Source organism: Pseudorasbora parva, chromosome 16 (genome assembly GCF_024679245.1).
Source record: "Pseudorasbora parva isolate DD20220531a chromosome 16, ASM2467924v1, whole genome shotgun sequence".
NCBI lineage: Eukaryota > Metazoa > Chordata > Actinopteri > Cypriniformes > Gobionidae > Pseudorasbora > Pseudorasbora parva.
In genome coordinates this window covers 38,849,787-38,867,457 of record NC_090187.1, presented here as the reverse complement: position 1 = coordinate 38,867,457, position 17,671 = coordinate 38,849,787, and the positions used below count along the sequence as shown (strand labels likewise).

At 37.0% G+C, this 17,671-nt stretch overlaps 3 protein-coding genes across 4 annotated transcripts in view; 1 reads left to right on the top strand and 2 right to left on the bottom strand.

The window, feature by feature from the left end:
* The first annotated feature begins 1,972 nt into the window (after positions 1–1,972).
* rasef2 (RAS and EF-hand domain containing 2) lies at positions 1,973–13,880 on the top strand. Its single transcript, XM_067418946.1, has 17 exons — positions 1,973–2,479; positions 3,122–3,274; positions 4,476–4,566; positions 7,568–7,663; positions 7,745–7,825; positions 8,399–8,514; positions 10,127–10,195; positions 10,308–10,389; positions 10,532–10,602; positions 10,837–11,020; positions 11,099–11,197; positions 11,581–11,725; positions 11,822–11,903; positions 13,086–13,200; positions 13,285–13,398; positions 13,482–13,558; positions 13,650–13,880. Exons 1-17 carry the CDS (start codon positions 2,169–2,171, stop codon positions 13,750–13,752), a joined length of 1,989 nt encoding a protein of 662 aa, XP_067275047.1. The 5' UTR covers positions 1,973–2,168; the 3' UTR covers positions 13,753–13,880.
* Positions 13,881–14,150: 270 nt separating this feature from the next.
* On the bottom strand, positions 14,151–15,767 carry serf2a (small EDRK-rich factor 2a). 2 transcript variants are annotated; one of them, XM_067418947.1, is made up of 3 exons: positions 15,642–15,767; positions 14,669–14,777; positions 14,151–14,496 (listed from the first exon to the last, which is right to left on the bottom strand). In XM_067418947.1, exons 1-3 carry the CDS (start codon positions 15,724–15,726, stop codon positions 14,430–14,432), a joined length of 261 nt encoding a protein of 86 aa, XP_067275048.1. In that variant the 5' UTR covers positions 15,727–15,767; the 3' UTR covers positions 14,151–14,429. The 2 variants fall into 2 exon arrangements, with proteins under 2 accessions (XP_067275048.1, XP_067275049.1); XM_067418948.1 differs by having other exon boundaries at positions 15,535–15,680.
* A 1,440-nt stretch (positions 15,768–17,207) lies between these two features.
* fkbp16 (FKBP prolyl isomerase 16) overlaps positions 17,208–17,671 on the bottom strand; it is a 108,508-nt gene continuing 108,044 nt past the window's right edge. Inside the window, exon 9 of the mRNA XM_067418945.1 lies at positions 17,208–17,564. Coding sequence (XP_067275046.1) covers positions 17,478–17,564 — 87 coding nt within the window. The 3' untranslated portion in view covers positions 17,208–17,477. The remainder of the gene's footprint in view (positions 17,565–17,671) is intronic.

Genomic DNA, 17,671 nt, shown 5'->3' with positions numbered 1-17,671 from the left:
TATGCTTTAAATTAAAATGTATTCCTGTGATGTCAAAGCTGAATTTTCAGCATCATTGCTCATGTCTTTAGTGTCACATGATCCTTCATAAATCATTCTAATATGATGATTTATTATCAATGTTGGAAATAGTTTAATATTTATAACCTGTGATACTTTTTTTCTGGATTCTTTGATGAATATTTATTTTTATTTTTTGTAAAGAACAGCTTTTTTTTATTATTACAAATGTTTGTTACAATATACACCATTTAAAAGTTTGGGGTCAGTCCTTTTTTTTTTTTAAGAAATTAATAATTTTATTCAACGATGATGTGTTAAATTGATAAAACAAAGTGATAATAAAGATGTATATTTTTTAGAAAAGATTTACATTTTGAATAAATGCTGTTCTTTTAAACTTTCTATTCCCCAATTAATCCTACAAAAAAATAAAAAATAAAATAATAAAAAAAACAAATATATATATATATATATATATATATATATATATATATATATATATATATATATATATATATATATATATATATATTAAACAGCAGAACTGTTTAAAACCTTTATATAATAACTGAGTATCAAATCAGCATTTAGAATGATTTCTGACGGATGATGTGACACTAAAGACTGGAGTAATTATGCAGAAATTCAGCTTTGCATCACAACAAATACATTATATTTTAAAGTATATTATAATAGAAAACCTTTATTTAAATTTGTAATAATATGTCCTAGGCCTATTGTTTTTTCTGAAGTGTTGGTCAAAATAAATACTTAATGAGCATACGAGACTTTTTTTCAAACAAATTAAAAATAGTAGGCCTAATGTAACATTTTACCGTAATAATGCTGCCATCATGTGGCAATTGTTGGTAAACGACTATGCCGTGTCGTTGTGTCATCACTCCAGGACAAATAAAGTCAATAATAGATGACATAGTTACAACACGACACTCATATCCAGTTATGTAAATAATGAAGTTCCTTTAGGTAATGCCCTTTATGCGCGCGTGTTATTTGACGCAAGCTAAAGTTAACTATGACTGGCTCAAGTAAACACTTAAGTTAGGTTAAGGTGCGGTGTCATGTTTGCAGAATGACACGGCTACATAGACAATGAAAAATAATTCAATTTCAGTAAGGATTTTCGCCCCCTAGGATGCCTATTTATTTACTTTTTGGTTGTTTTACCTGTTTTTTTAAATCAGTCTGCGGATTCAGAGAAAATGTGTGGAAAATGAGTGTAGCAATGTGGCGTGGACATTACCAAACAAAGGAAGGCAAATGTCCACCAGCAGATAAAGAACAGTCACACCTGTAAGGGAAATATTAAAGTACAAGCGACAATGCGCGCACTGGCGTCTGGCGCGCGACGGAACAACAACATGACCGCATTTCTGTCATTTTCAAAATGTCATTTTGATTTTAGAATTTATTTTAGATCATTTTATTGTATAATGCATACTTATATATATATATATATATATATATATATATATATATATATATATATATATATATATATATATATATATATATATATATATATATATATATTATATATATAGTATAATGTGCACCTTTTCTATTAGAAAATAATTACGTGGCGAAGTAAAAGTATAAGTAAAGACTATGAAATTCCGTATCTCCTATCTCATAGTATTATAATGATCATTTTCTGTCTTATCATTAAAGCCTATATTGCATAATATATAATATATACTATTGGCTATTCTTCTTTGTTTAATGAAAAGCATAAATTAACATATCAAATGTTGTTTAGTGTTCTCCCGGGTTACAGGTTGCTGGTTTTAGTTTTGGGCACACTAGATGTAAATATGGGCTGGTTCTTTGTTGTACACCTTTACAGCACGCCTACCTCCACAGCTATCCAATGACACACTAACTCGAGTTTAACTTGTTACAGGCGAGATAATGAGCGATCATCCAATCACTCATGCCTTCTTCCTTCATCAACCTCTAGTTTCAGAATCAGCGCGAGGTATCCGTGCGCGCACCTGTTGGCGATGTGGGCTACATGTTAACGCTCATTCATCCTCTTCACACTTTCCTATTTTCTTTTCGTCTTGTTTTCACTTTCACGTGGGTTATTTGGAGCGTTGTCGTTGCACACAGGTGTGTTTTGGATAAGCGTTGAAGTGAAAAAAATGAACCAAACGGACCTCCGGAGACTTTTCGCAGCATGTGATGGGAATAAGTCAGGAAGGGTCGAATACGAGGACTTCACCAATGTTTGCCGAGAGCTTAACGTCCCCTCAGACGAGATCAGGACTTTATTCAACAAGTTCGACCTGGATGGAGACGGATACATTAATTTTAACGATTTCTCGTCTAGCTTTCATGAAGTTTCTGAAGCCCTCAATCTGGCCTCGTTGGGAAACTGTTTGCAAAGTCAGAGAAGCGCTTGGGATGAGTTTGAAAACACGTTAGACGGAGATGTGGCCTTTTATTTGGGAAGGTAGGCTTCTGTTTTGACTTGTGACGTTCAGGTTCACTTGTTTTGCTTAACTTTTACTTGGGTCATTAGGATGGCCGCGACGATATAATTGCGTTTTAAACTAGTTTTTAAGGTAGGTCAAGTTCTCGTGTGTGTGTGTGTGTGTGTGTGTGTGTGTGTGTGTGTACGTAACCAGGTTTCGTTTGTAAAAACTACTTCTAAAGACTGTAAAATTATGTATTGCATTGTATTACAGTAATATATTTTACATGATTACTTTTTGTTGTTGTAATTACAGTGGTGGGAATTGATAGACTATAGCAGAAAATCCAACTATATTTATGCCTAAATATGACATTTGCTCAGTGTTTGGAGGCTATACAAGGATAAAAGATGGGAATCCTCAGTTTTGAACTGTAATTTGTCCTCCTCAGTCCCCCATTCATAACGTGCTGTAAAAACAAGTCTATGGTATCTGCCCATTTAGCTAAGTAACACTCACAATATGTATTTTTTTTTTTTTTTTTTTTTTTTTTTTTTTGTTCCTATACATTTAATAACCAATACCTGTCTTGACAACTGGATTCATCAATTCAAATGAGATGCGCTCATCCAGTCCTTGTGTATTGTTTTGCTGTTCTCACTTCATTCTTGTGTCTGCAGGCAGTGGGATGCACTGAGTGAGTTGTATGAACAAATCCACTCCACATCAGATGAGCTGTTACTGCAGCAATATGAAGATCTCATCAAGGCCTTTGTGGCTGAGAGCAAAGAGCACCGGATGGAGAGTGAACAACTCGAGACCAGTCTTCGAAGGTGAGAGGTTATTTCCAGGATTCAGCTGGATGCTGTGCTGATTCTAACATGTTTTACAACAGGTGCTTTGGCCCTTTCAAATTGAGTGTCATTGCCAAAGAGTTCCCAGTTCTGCTGAGATATTATGAAGGACAATCGTAGTTGAACCTTGATACAATTTCATGCACCTTTATATGTTTGAAGGACTTTTTTTCTTTAGCATTTTAATTTGTCATTTTGTGGCCCTTTGGGAGTTTTCTGAGGCTTTCTAGTGGGATTGGTGGGAGTGAAATGATCACAGAATTTAAACACCAGTACAAAATTGTAAGTACAAGAAGATTGAAGTGTTTCATGTCAGATTAATATGGAATAAAACTATTTAAAAGATAATTGCGATTTGAATTCTCACAATTGCGTGATCTTAACTCAATTGCACGTTTATATCTTGTAAATCTGACTTTCTTGCAAAGTCCTATTCTGAGGGGATTTTTTTTCTTCTCACAATTGCAAATTTATATCTCAAATCTGACTTTATAACTTGGCGAGAAATCGCAATTGTGAAAAGTCGCAATTATCTTTTTTTTTTTTTTGGTGGAAACGAGTTTCTTTAGATTAATGAATTCACATTAATATAATTGTGAACTTCCCATTTAGTACACTGTATGGTGGACAGAAGCACTGGCCATTTTGTCATCAAGGAAGTTCTTACATTTATTAAAATGAAGAAAAGCTTTCCCAAGGAAGGAGGAAATTGAAAATTCGTGTAGAGTTACTAAGCTTGTATTTCTCAAGAATGTCTATTTATGTGGCTCTGTAGGTGTGGACACAGTTTGAGTGCTCTGTTTTCACAGTGAAACAAAGTTCAGGCCTTTTACTGTGTGTTTAGCGCAAGGCTGTTTGCTTCACTACAGGTCCACCATACAGTTGTAGCTTGTGTTCTCAAGAGTCCTGCCTCATTCCTCCCTTCCCTTTCGTCAGACGTTTGCTCAACTGCACCCACTTGATGATTGTGATTAGACCGTGTAGCTTGAAGGAGTAATTCATCTCTCCAGTAGTAGCTCCTTGGGGGACGTTACTTTTGAGGTCTGGATGTTGTTGCACTTGATTTTAGTATACCCTTTAATGCATCCAAGACCGGTTGTTTCAAACAGCTTTCTGGAGAAAGACTTTTAAGTTGCTATTTGGTTCAAAAATTTCAGGCTGTGCATTTTGATGTCAACAGGACAGAGGAACTGACCAGCAGTCAGTTAGAAGAGATGGAGGAGGACTTGCAGCAGCAACTGGCCCGCACAGAAGAAAGGGTCAGAGAAGAGGTAAGCAGACAAGACAAGTTTGATATGCTGCTGCTATTATTATATTATACAATTCATATTATATGAATTGCCACATGTATGTAGCCTAGAAATCTAGACGCACCCTAGTGGCAGCAAATTTAATCTGCCCGCAAGTGTCGTCTAGGAACTCTCAATACCCTTCTGAGCTGTGTTCCCCTAACTCTTGCCGGACCAATCACATCATGTATAGAGTCGGTGGGCAGGGCCATAATGACGACGGCCGAGTTGCGTTTGCATGCTTCTAGTAAACACAGAAACTGGCGAACGGCGGTCTTTCGAATCAGCTTTGACCGCGACTCTGGAAGACTTGGAGTTATGCTTTTCTCTGAGAAAAGAACGGCACTGAAGTCATTCTTAAAAAGGGAAGATGTGTTCAGAGTTTTGCTGACCGGATACAGTGAATGTTTAATCTATCAACAAGCTCCGTTTCACCTTCGTTGCTCTGGTTGGTGTAGCGCTATCCTATCGCGTGCAGAGGGAGTTTGAGAGACAACCGTTTATCCGCCCTCGGATTGAGCCCTGTCTATGGTGAGTTTCCAGACCAAACATCTTGATGTGGGTCTGGCTTGTCAGGCTAACATGTGCATTAGTTTGAAAATTAATAATGTAACATTTAACATGCAGATTAATGGAAAAGTAGACCATGCTTTTCTGAATTCTTAATGATATTTAAACGTGTTGAACCTTTTAAAGCTACACTGCTATTTGTGGTTGTCTAGTGGTTAAACAACTGCATGCAGTTTGCATAAAAACATTGTTTTGGTGGTTTTTCACCTCTGCGTGACTGCAGATTAACAAGCCTGCATAATGCTTTACAATGAACTTTTTTAGAGAGCTACATATGGCAATTTACCCGTTCTATAAAATACTGTACTGACCTGTTGAGTAATAAAAACGCCATCTCTGCATTACTTTTACAACATCAAATCACTCTTGCCCTCTGAAAATGTAAGCCACTTTAGATTTAGCTGCTCTGTCAATCTTTCTCACTCGTTGTGACAACTAACCTAAGCCCCTAACTGTGCGTTCACACCGCCGGCGGCGAGAGCGTGGTGGCCGGAAGTCATTAGTTTTCAATGGGAGTCGGCGGTGAGCTCCGGCGAGAGTGGAGTGTCGTGGACATTTCGGGCCTCGAGGAGAGTTGAAATCAGCTTAACTTAAGGAGCTGTGATGCGGTTCAGCGGCAACCAATTGGAATGTAGAAGTGCTCCGCTTGAGAGAGATCCAGAGAACGCAGGCCTGTAAGCTTTGGTTCCGACCACATTCGTTCCCAAGCCAAATGGACGAGAAGTTGATCATTGCTGTCCGGGTTTCCCTATAATTTATGACGTGATCATTCATAGTGATGTGTATTTTTTTTTTTTTAAGAAGGCATGCAACACTTTTATAGGCGCGAGAACGCTTTTTTTTTTTTTTTTTTTTTTTTTTTTTTTCGGGAATTCAATTAATTCTTACTTTCACATTTAAACAATTTCATGAGGTTAATGTATACCCTATTTGTGGTCCGACTGCCAATCAACATGCTTGTCTGCTTTGCGGCCCCTTTAAATACAGTTTAAAAAAAGACCAAGCATTCGATTCATGTCAGAGCGGCAGTGCGTCCACAAATCTTTCAACAGCGTCATTGGCAGGGCGGCCAGAGCGATTTAATGCTCTCGCCGGTGGCGGTGTGAACGCACAGTAACACCAGACGCGGGAGCAGCAGAAGCAACTTCTCTATTTCCAAATATGACAACTCTTTGCGTACGTGCGTTGTGATATATGTACTAGTGCTGTCATTCAATTCATGTTAGGTGAGATTAGTGAATTGGATGATTTAAAGTTTTAAATATTTTTGTATTGTAGTAATTTCAGTTAATCTCCAAATTATTGTAGACTGATGATAAAGCTTATCGTCACTGCATACATTTTTATTTTAAATATTGATTAAATCTTATTCAGTCAAGAGCAATGAGTGACTTTTTTTTTCTTCTGTTTTTATTTTATTTACACTAATGACGGACATCACAGCAGCACATGACACTGATCTGTCACGTATATCTCATTGCCTCGCAACTCTTTACAGCGATTTAATACTTTAAGTAATTTAAGACTGTGCTTGCGAGAATAGTTGACAAAGTGAGCATTTTGACATACTTTTGTGTGTTCTTGTCTGGTCAAGCGCGAAAGAACTTAATGTGGCCCGCACACTGTCTGAAGCAGTTTTGAGGTGTGTGTCCGTCATACCGACAGGATGTTGAGTGCTTAAATGTTGATTAGCAGACTGAACTCCGCAAAAACTCTAGGCAATATCACCCATTAGTCAAAAGTATTGTGGACTCGTATCTATTATGAGGCCTTCATTTTAAAACTTTTTTTTTTTTTTTTTCAAAAACCATGCATAAACATTATTCTGTCAAACCATCATGTACATACATGTTGCTCACACATTATGGTGGTGAATGAATTATGGTGTGATCATACGCTGTAGTGCAGCCAAAAAACAGATGCTCCTTTTAATATTTATAATGCATTGATTTTGAGAGCTCTGGTATAATTTCCTGCAAAAACAATCATGTCAGGTCTAAAATAAAAACTGTAAAGGTGATAATACATGGGGCAACTTTAAGCAATGTTGCAGAGTGATGTTGGGTCACTTTCCTATTGAGACTGCAATAAATTTATATCTGGATACTTTGGTCGTGGGTCCTGTGTCTCTGTTGACGGCAACATTGCTCAATAAGCTACCCCGTGTATTATCACCATTAGGCAACGATAATGGTTCATACATGCAAATGTGTACGTTAATTCTGTCTTGCTAAGTGGAAAAGACGGATTGCAGTTTCAGCTTCTTGCTCAGTGGTTTACCTTTATTCTTGTAGCCCAGTGAACTGCTTTTAACAGGAAAGCCAGCCTGACTGTGCGCACAAAGGCTTCTCTATGAGAGCTTGTAAATGCCTCTTTATTAGGCTTAGACTCTTCTTGGGTTTCATGCACACAGGAGCAGAAGAAATTGGATGAATCCATTGCTATGCTCCAAATCAAGCATGAGAATGAGCTGGCAGACCTGCAAACAACAATAGAGAGGCTCACAAAGGTGAGAAAATAATGTAGGATTCTCACTGAATGCTTGTGGGTTTGTCTATTTTTGTGTGTAACTTGCATTCTCTAATTTTAGCAATATCAAGAGGAGGCAAAGTTAAACAGCCCCAGAGAAGATGCCACCAAATTGAGAGCGCAGATTAGAGATCTGATGCAGGTATGAATCAGACCCCCATTACGATCACATGCACTGTAAAAAAAAGAAAAGAAGAAGAAGAACTAAGATAAGGAGGTAAAGTCTGCCAATTTTCACTTAAACTGATAGTTCACCCAAAAATAAATTCTTACCATCACTTTATTCGGAAAATGATTTCTGTGAATAAAAGAGACAAGATTTATCAATTTTTTCACATAAAATGAAGGTCAGTGTCCAATTTAGTTGTTTCCAACATTGTTGTTTCCAATGTTCTTCAAAATATATTTTTGTAGATTTGAGACAGAACTATCACGTGAGGCCATAGAAATGACTTCTCGAAGTCAAATGAGTGATTCACACTTTAAATCAAAACTATTTGAACAAACGGGCCCTTTTTAAATGTGATCAAATTATAAACTTTGTTAGAGACACCAGTTTATCCACTGCATTTTTTATTTTTTTATTTTATCCCACACCCAATCTCTCTGAATTTGGTGGGGCAGATTTTCCCTTATTGTGTATTTGCAAAATGTTGGCACCCTAAATACCAAGATATTTGTGACTTCTACAGCTTTTATTTCGGTTTCTTTGCAGGAGAATGAGGAGCTGAGGAGTTCTCTTATGAAAGCCAAGATGAACGTCTCAATTCTCCAGGTTGAGTTGGACAGATTGAAGAATGCCTTCACTGACCAGAAACTCCAACACGAGAGGTGAAATCACTACGGCTTCAATTCATTTAAAGGGGTGATAAATTGAGAAATCAACTTTCCCTTGAGATGTATATATAAAATAAAAGGTCATGGTAATATAGGAGTATCCTGTAAGTTTATAGACACCAGACAACTATCGTGTGCTTCTTTCTTATGTCATCGAGTGATGAAACACTGCCTCTACAGAATAATAAGCACATCTAATTCAGTAGCTCTGCCCACCGACTCATGGAGGTGTTCGGATCACGCTAGTCAGCAGCAATAAATATGCTGAAGAAGATCGCAAGATATTGATTAATGTTAAGATATTGATCGCAGGACGTGCAGAGGGGTTTCCCATATGCCCTTCTCAACTCACGTTGCCCTTCCAAGGTGAAAAAATAAAAATTGGTACAATGATGCAGAATTTCACGTAGGCCTAGATACAAAAAAATAAAAATCACAAAGCCTCATTCACTAACATTTGGGCACCCGTCCGAAAGTGGAAGTCAGTGGGGGAAGGGCAAACTGTTTACGTGGCTGTGCACGCGAGCGGCACCTGAGCTGAGCCTGCATGAGCGGCACTAGAAGGAGATTGTCACGGTTGTCAGGTGAGACGACCTAACGTTGTCGGAAAAGTTTAACAAATGGGCGATCATCAAGGTTTATGAAATGAATTAAAATCTTCATGAATCCACTTTTTCTATCTGGGCACGGAGCATAATAAACATGCAGCTTGGTCATTATCATTACCTGTGAAACTGTCGATTTATATTATACATTACACAAAGATACATTAAACAGTCGCTGCATAAGCTTCCTTCAGATCATAATATTAGAAATGTGTGATACTTCATTTATTTTAATAAAGTTCCAGCTCACGTGGGGAAGACATTGTACATGTGTTCGCTTCTTTTCACTGCGGAATCGTTTGTGAACAAGTCTCAGGTGCTGGATTTGCAGACACAATATTGTGCCTTCTATATTGGATCTGACAGCAATTGTGCAACAAACTTATGTGAGTAAAATGTATTTTTTTTTAAATATGTAATAATAGTCCTGGGGCTGTGTATTCCAGACCTACCAAAACACAAGTCTGTTGGCAGGCCGGTGAATCTCAAATAGTGAAATAATATTCCTTTCTTGATCTGGGCGTGTGCGCTTGTATCCACCGATCGGGTGGGCCAAGTAATACAGAAATAATTTTCCAATCAATCGCAGGTGGATGAGAAATGAATCATTGTGTTTGTTTGATAGAATGAGAATCATTCCGGTTGCAGCTTTCAAAACAATCCCTCCCTCATGTGATCTGAACTGACAGAGGAGCTGAAGTTCATTAAATATGCAAAGCTTATCCAATCCTAGCCATGGGCGTTTACTTTCAAGTCTTCAGTGCGTCACACCCATCAAAACCCAGTGTTCAGGAGAGCCTCAAAACTAGTGTAGAAAATGGTAAATTACTTACGTTTTTGAATGTAAAAACCACACAAACGTCATTAGTTGACCTCAGACAACAGTATAATTCTTCTTCTTTTCTTTTTTTTTTAAGCCAGTTCAGTATACCTTTTAAGCAGGATTTGTGTATGTAAAGAAATTTAATTCTGCCATTGGTTCCTTGTGATTTTCTTCTCAGAGAAAGTGATGACCTTAAGAAGATGGTGATGGAGTACCAGTCTTATTCTAGCCAAATAGAAATGCTCCAGTAAGTTGATTCAGTTGTTCTCTGTAATGCTCAAATGAATGAAAATATTCTATTGAAGAAATGGATTTCTTGCTTGGATATGAAAGGTATGTATTTTTTCCCTCAACATCAGGGAAGTGAACAAATCGTTGTATGACAGTAATGATGGGTTACGCTCTGCTCTGAGCCAGGATAGTTCCTCTACAAAAAGACGGGTAGCTATTTAATTTGAGTTGGTACGGCTTTCGTTATAACCAAATATTTGGATTTCCATCATAAAGGAAATCAGCATAATTTCTGGAAGGCATTTTAATGTACACAATAACTATCCTCATTAAAATGTTTGCTCTTCTGTAGCTCTCACCAAAAAATGAAATTCCTCCCAGGAAGATGAAACCCCTTCGACAGAGTACAATGAATCAGAGCGGGTAATTATGCCAACTAATGTTTGCTCAGTATATTTTTCTGTCAAGGTACAAGTGCAACAAATACAGAGTAAACATTCAAGATGCTTTGTTTAGGCCTGTGTGTTTCACATATATTATACGTATTGTGTGAGTGTGTGTGTGTGTGTGTGTGTGTGTGCGCGCGTGCTATTTCATGTTTTCCAATGGATGACATTTGACTAAAATATATATATTTTTTTAACTTTAAAAAAAAAGTTTTACTAATGAAGAGGATACGATGTCCCTGGTCAAGTGCTGGGCAGATAAGTATTTGGACAGTGGCGTTTCCCTTCAGATAGACACTGAGCCGATGTCAGGCCTCAATTATGACAGTGACGACAGCCATAATTCAGTGGAGACTGTGCATCATAGTTACTCTTCTATTCCATCGGAACTGGAGGTACGTTTTCAGGTTTCTCTAGTTTTCACTGTATTTGTGTATCTGTATAATTTCTCGTTTAAACAACTCTTTTTGTAGGTGTCGGAGCTGAAGTCTGAAGCTTTGGGATCTGTAGCTCGTAGCACAGTTGGCTCAATATCCTCACTTCGGCGGCGCTTATCGGCTTTTCCTGTCAAGGTAGTTCTTGCTGCTCTTGCTTACTCCCTAGTTTTAAACATCTTAGTAAAATTACTCTTATAACTATTTATTAGTTATAAATTATGTAAATGCATGCCGGTTCTTGGAATCAACCTTTTAAAAACTTTCTGGCAAAATCTTACAAAAATAAAAACTACAAACTAATAAATAGTTATAAGAGTAATTTTATACATTATGAGTATACATTTTTCTAGTTATTGCAAGCTCTAAAATATTGTATTGCCTAGAAAACGGTGGAAAAATAATCATCATAAAATCACAATTATTAATCTTACCTAGTAAATAACTGTAAAACTATTAAAAAATGGTTTAAAAAAAAGTTTGAGAACCACTGTGATGGACTCTGTACATTTATTATCTAGCAAACTGAAGAAGACTGGCATGACACAGAAGATCTGTCTCCAGTGTATCGTCTTGTGCTGGCTGGGGATGCCGGGTCGGGAAAATCCAGCTTTTTACTACGGCTGAGTCTTAACGAATTTAGAGGAGATATACAAACCACTCTGGGTGAGAACATGACGCCACATTATTTTTGAACGTGCTTAAATGTTACCATATGAATACAGTATGATAGAATCTAAATTGCTAAAATAATTCTTGCAGGTGTTGATTTTCAAATCAAGAAGATGCTTGTGGATGGAGAGAAAACAAACCTTCAGATCTGGGACACTGCCGGACAGGAAAGGTATATGTAGCATATAGAGGTATATAGCATATGACTGATTTAAGAACCAAGTTCATGGATGGTTAAATTATGCATATTAACTAGAGATATACAGATACTACATTCTCCACCAATACCCAGTGCATGGGGCCCAATAAACCACCAGAGGGCCCCTTTGCTCTCAAAGGTTTAATGAATAGGGATGTTTTTCTTTTTTTAATAGAATTTTAGTTTCTGTTTTTATTTTGGCTTCAGATGATGATGAACATGATGCTGCATTCTGTTCCTTTTCTTTAGTGGTGCGCTGTCACTCTACCTATGTAACCTCTAAATCAGTCAACATGTGTAACAGGTCTCCTGCAGAGTAATGAGCTTCTTTTTTTTCACATTAAATGGATCAAGTGACATTAAAGATGCTTATGTTAAAGATTTTTTGAACAAATGCAAAGAACGTATCATGGTTTCCCCACATATTACAGCACAACTGTTTCAACATTGATGTTTTATTTTTTTTAAAGCAGCAAATTAGAATTGTTGTTAAAGGATCATGTGACACTGTATTTCAACATGTCACAATATTAATGTTTTACTGCATTTGATCAAATACCTGTATCGTTGGTGAACATGAGACCGTCAAAAAAAAGCTGACCATCCCTTGAGTCCTGTTTAACAATGACTGTTCCAACCTAATCAATGTACCACAGCATGTTGCCACAGAAAATACATTCTGGCTCCTCACTTTGTGTATAAACGAACAGGAAATGTTTACAGTAAATAATGGAATATTAGCAGGCATGCAGGCCTGGGGTTTGCATGTGAAGTCACATGTTAGATTCTTTGCTTGTTACTTGATCTGTAACATTTTTATACTTTTGAGGACTTAATTTTATATAATTAAATGTAAACTTAAATGTAAACTTTTAAATGTAAAATAATTAAATCTTACTTACCCCAAACTTTTAAACAGTAATGATTTTGGGGGGTAAAAGACTCACCCAGGCTGGATTTATTTGATCAAAAATACTGTTAAAACGGTAATATTGTGAAATATTACTACAATTTAGTGTTTATGAATTTATTCCCTTCTTGGTAAAGCTGACTTTTCATCAGCCATTACTCCATTTTGCTGCTTATTGTTTTTGTAAACAATACTTCACTTGCAAGCACATTCATTTTTTTTAAATATTTTTTTCTTTTCCGCAGGTTTCGCAGCATTGCCAGGTCATATTTCCGCAAAGCACATGGAGTGCTCCTACTGTACGACGTCACGTCTGAGAGCAGCTTTCTGAATGTTCGTGAATGGGTGGAACAGATTCAGGTATCATGACATTTTTAGTGACTTTTACATTTCATAAGGATTCAGACTACGTAGTAATAATGCAGTCTATTTCTCCCCTTAAAGGAGTCAACCGATAAGGACATCCCGATGTGTATAATAGGGAACAAGGTGGATTTGAGGACAGAGAGGCCAGAGGGAAGCTGTGTGAGCTCTTTTCATGGAGAAAAGCTTGCTATGGTGAGTCTAGTGTCTTGTATTTTATGTGGGAAGAATGTAATGACCACCATTTTGTCAATCCTAATGGCTGCTGTCCATGACAGACTTATAATGCCCTGTTCTGTGAGGCAAGTGCTAAAGAGGGGACGAACGTCATCGAGGCCGTTTTACATTTAGCAAGGTAAGATGCCACATCAGTTCTTGCTCATTCTAAAACAGAGTAAAGCTATACAGTGTTTTTGAGGTTAAAAATGTCTTCTGAAACATCACAGAGAAGTAAAGAAACATGCAAAACTGGGGCGGAGGTCAGAGTCACGGGTGAATCTGAATCTTCACAAACGGAAGAAGACGTTCAGCAATTGCTGTGGAGTTTAAGTCGTGCAGCGAGATCTGGTTTAAATGTCTTACTTTTTTTTAATGTCAGTCCTTTGAACTAGTAAAGCTAACTTTTTAAATTATTGCTCCTATTGTAAAATATGTTAATAAAACCTTTTTTTAAAGAATCAAGTTAGCCACTTTAGACCTCTTTGATGTTTCGTATATTTGTCCTTGGTGTTAAGCACTGATCAAATGTATATTTATGCATTTGCCTACAATTGATCAATTCACTTCAGGGTTCAGTGTTTATTTAAATGTTTGTATTTGTTGTAATTGTGTGGAAGGATGTTCATGTACATTTTTCTAACATTGTGTTAAATAAAAGTTTTAGATTTTAGTTTAAATCAAAGGTCTGGAAACCATTTTTCTGATGTTCTTAAAGAAAAAGCAACAAACTGATTTGAGCTACTTTTATTCAACAATTAAAGGAAAATACAAATACAAGAGTATGAGTTTCCGAGCTGGGTCTGTTATTATTGTTTTTTACATGGCTGGGTCTGTTATACTGATCAAGAAAAGAGATGCCAGTGCACTGAAGTAAGTCTCCAAATTGGTGCAATACAAATAATGGCCCTGCTCAATCCAGACAAAGGGAAGAAAACATGCAGGCTAACACACCACCAACAATAATGATGGCTTAAGATGGTCCGGATGATTTGTTGACGGTTTAATAACTATTTGGCTTTAGGATCCGATTTTTCGTAGGCCTTCTTTTGCTTCTGTTGCATTATTTCAGCATCTCTAAAAGAGAAAAAGAATAATGCCAGTTAATTGTGTCCCACTAGATTTTAAAGTGCTGCACATTTCACTTTCTCATACTCACAGAAAGTAAACAACAGACTATATACGAGTGCTTCTTCCAGAGAAGCTGCATCTAGCTCAAGTTCTGTTACTGTCTGCTATTGCCGGTTACCTCTGCTTTCGGGCAGCAGCAGATAAACCATCGTCATTTCTCTTGCCCTTGTGCATATCATTTTGCTTCTTGGCATTTTTCTGGCGAGCAAGTTCACGCTGGTTTCCCCCTAAAAAGGACACGTGCTGAAATAAATATCTGATCTGAAGATGTTTTAATCTCAATTTAACAGAATAAAACCTACTGTATAATTTGATGCATGCAAATAGCGTCCACACACTCAGGTCATGGTTCACGTAAGAAATAATATTTACCGAACTGAACCAGTTCACTTCTCTCAATTATCATTGCGTTTTAAATACAGTGTTAAAACGCATTATTGGTAGATATAAATACACTTTTTGCCTAGGTTTAGGTATCTGAAAAGCTTTTTTTTTTTCATGCAAATTGAGCTCAATTCTTACTATATGAGAGGGAGACCCATTTGTGTTTTTTTTTTTTCTTCTTTTCTGTGAGGGTGCATTCTAAACAATACGTTACCAGTAATATGCCTTTATGTGGAACGCATAACTTAAAGATAAACTTCTATACGAAATATATATTATTATTTTTATATACCAGCGATTGTTTCTGCAGCTTTGACTGAAGGGGACTCTTGCAAAGATGAATACGCATACGAACACAACCCTTTTTTTCCTTTCTTTTTTACGAATTTATAAATATAATTATCCATATAATGCCATCTGTTGAACCCTGTAGAAAACAGACATGTTAACTTGTACGTTTTATTTTAAGTAACGTATTAACATGACACCGGAAGAAACGGTTTCATCCGCCATGGGCCGATGTGAGAGCTCTTGATTTAAGTCTGACAGCGACCAAATATGCCAATACTGAACCCAAGATCGATCCGTTTATATACTCACTGGTCATTTTTGATCAGTTTTATCCGATTTTCAGATTAGCTCACCCCAAGGGCCGCTATCTTATTTCCCAACCAACTAACCGATGTCTTGTCTGGCGTCAAACTTACTCTGGGAAGCATCCGCATGCGCATCATCGCGAGATCTTTCGGTACAGGAGGCTGAATTTTGATTGGACGCAACACGTGACGTCATTAACGATTATCCTACGTGAAATTTTATTCTCAAGATTATTTTGGAAGCATTAAACTGAAGTGTATGTGAAGTTTACGGCATAGACTTTTTCAAAAGCTTTAAACTCCGGTCTGTTATTGTAGGGACATGCTCATGCCCCAAACGCGACGCTGAACAAAAAGAGCTGTGATTGGTTGCTTTACATGTCAGTCCGACGGTCGGCCAATGAAAGCTGCTTTGAAGTCCAGTCAATCAGTCGAAGCCAAGGTCTGACGATAACTTTTGGGTTGGCTTACAAAAATACCTAATTACTGCAGAAGCTTCTTAAATATTAAACGTCTTCTCTCCTGATGTATGCTGTTTTCATCTTAATCAGCAGTAAACTTCCAAAGGTGCCTTAAGGACCACTGCTTTAGCCTATTGACCTAACAAGTCATCTTTTTTTTCTCAATAAAAGGCCATCAATTCAAAGCAGTATAGCAAAGCAGAACTGACACCTATTTGATAACAACACAGGTGGTGTTTCTCTCTGATGAATGGCTGAGGCTACAATGTCTGCATTATAATAGTCAAGGACAGATTCTGTGATCTTTCTCCGACACGTCACACCAACTGGTTTGGGCAACAATAGATTAATCAGCTGACGTATTAGATCCTCTGTGCAGATGAGTCACCGGTGCTCAGACTGTTTACAGGAGTGCCAGAGTGTGAAGGCGGACAGAGTAATGCTCATGCCCAGGAAACCGAACCCTGAGTGGAACCAGAGTAATTGTGTGGGTTAGTAGGCAACTCAAGGCCGGATGTAGTTCCACCTCTGTGAGAGCAGAATGTAAAATCAACATGAAGTCAAAACAAATCTTATTTGCTTTAATGCATCCCTGGACTCGTTATGAATGTTTCATCGGTGTAAGATATTTAAAAAAAAAAATTGTCTTTCAATAGGCCTACTGACTGTAATTCTCACTGGTTCTCAGACTTTTATTTGAAGGGCTATCTAATATAAAGAAATATATTTCTTGTGGTATTTTATTTTAAATTTTTATACAAAGCTGCTGCTTTTCCAAATTTAACTAAAACATCATTAAAATTATGGTATTTTAATTAACTGTTATTCCAGAAATTAAAAAGAAAAGATTTTTACATGTATATACATACACATTTCAATAAACTCAGAGCACATTAATACTATACATTAATTCATTATTTATATAAATAAATAATTACCAAAGTAAAAAAACGTGTTTAAAAAAGTGCTGAAGTATCATGCTTCCCATTATGAAAGTAGAATGGGTTTAAAACTAAAATTGACTTTAGCAGGGTGACTTAATACATTCTAACTTATCTTTACTATTTTATATATCTTTGTTTCATAATTATTTAAAAAAAAGAAAGAAAGAAATTCGGTTGCAATATTGATTTATCATCTTGGAACACTCTTTTTATTCTTCACAACTGATCAAATGTCTTCTGATTTAACAGATAACAGCTGTTCCCCAGATCATTCCATCACTGCACGTGTGACACAGCAGTAAGCCAAAAGAAACGCCAAACATATATTAATACTTGTGTTTTTATTGCAAATATTTTAAAAGCATTTTCCTTGCCCTTTTTTCTGTGCATACATTCTGCTTTGCATAAGTCAGTGTTCCACCGGTACAGCCGCCCATGCAGCTGCTCTTTAAACACAGTTCGGTGCATTTTTCCTCCGTCCCTTGGCAGCTTTATGGAATGTTTGTGAGACTTGTAGTTAATTTGCAAGTAGGCCGGGAGAGCTAGTTCCGTGCGGTCAGGACCACAGATGTGACTAAACTGCCCAAGGCCACCACCAGAGCTCCAAGCAGAAACTTCCAAGAAATTCCCTGAAACACAGTTAGACACGAGATCAAACGATGAAGGCACTCGGATGCCAGCTCTGGCACATTTTGAAAGGATTTTCCACACCAATTTTATTCTGTTCACTAGGGGG

Coding starts and splice junctions, on each gene's coding strand:
- rasef2 (XM_067418946.1), top strand. CDS start 2,169: ATGAACCAAACGGACCTCCGGAGACTTTTCGCAGCATGTGATGGGAAT. Junction 10,390..10,531: donor GTTCCTCTACAAAAAGACGG/GTAGCTATTTAA, acceptor GCTCTTCTGTAG/CTCTCACCAAAAAATGAAAT. Junction 11,021..11,098: donor CTATTCCATCGGAACTGGAG/GTACGTTTTCAG, acceptor CTCTTTTTGTAG/GTGTCGGAGCTGAAGTCTGA.
- serf2a (XM_067418947.1), bottom strand. CDS start 15,726: ATGACGTCACGTGTTGCGTCCAATCAAAATTCAGCCTCCTGTACCGAA. Junction 14,778..15,641: donor GCATGCGGATGCTTCCCAGA/GTAAGTTTGACG, acceptor TGTCCTTTTTAG/GGGGAAACCAGCGTGAACTT. Junction 14,497..14,668: donor GCTGCTGCCCGAAAGCAGAG/GTAACCGGCAAT, acceptor TTTCTCTTTTAG/AGATGCTGAAATAATGCAAC.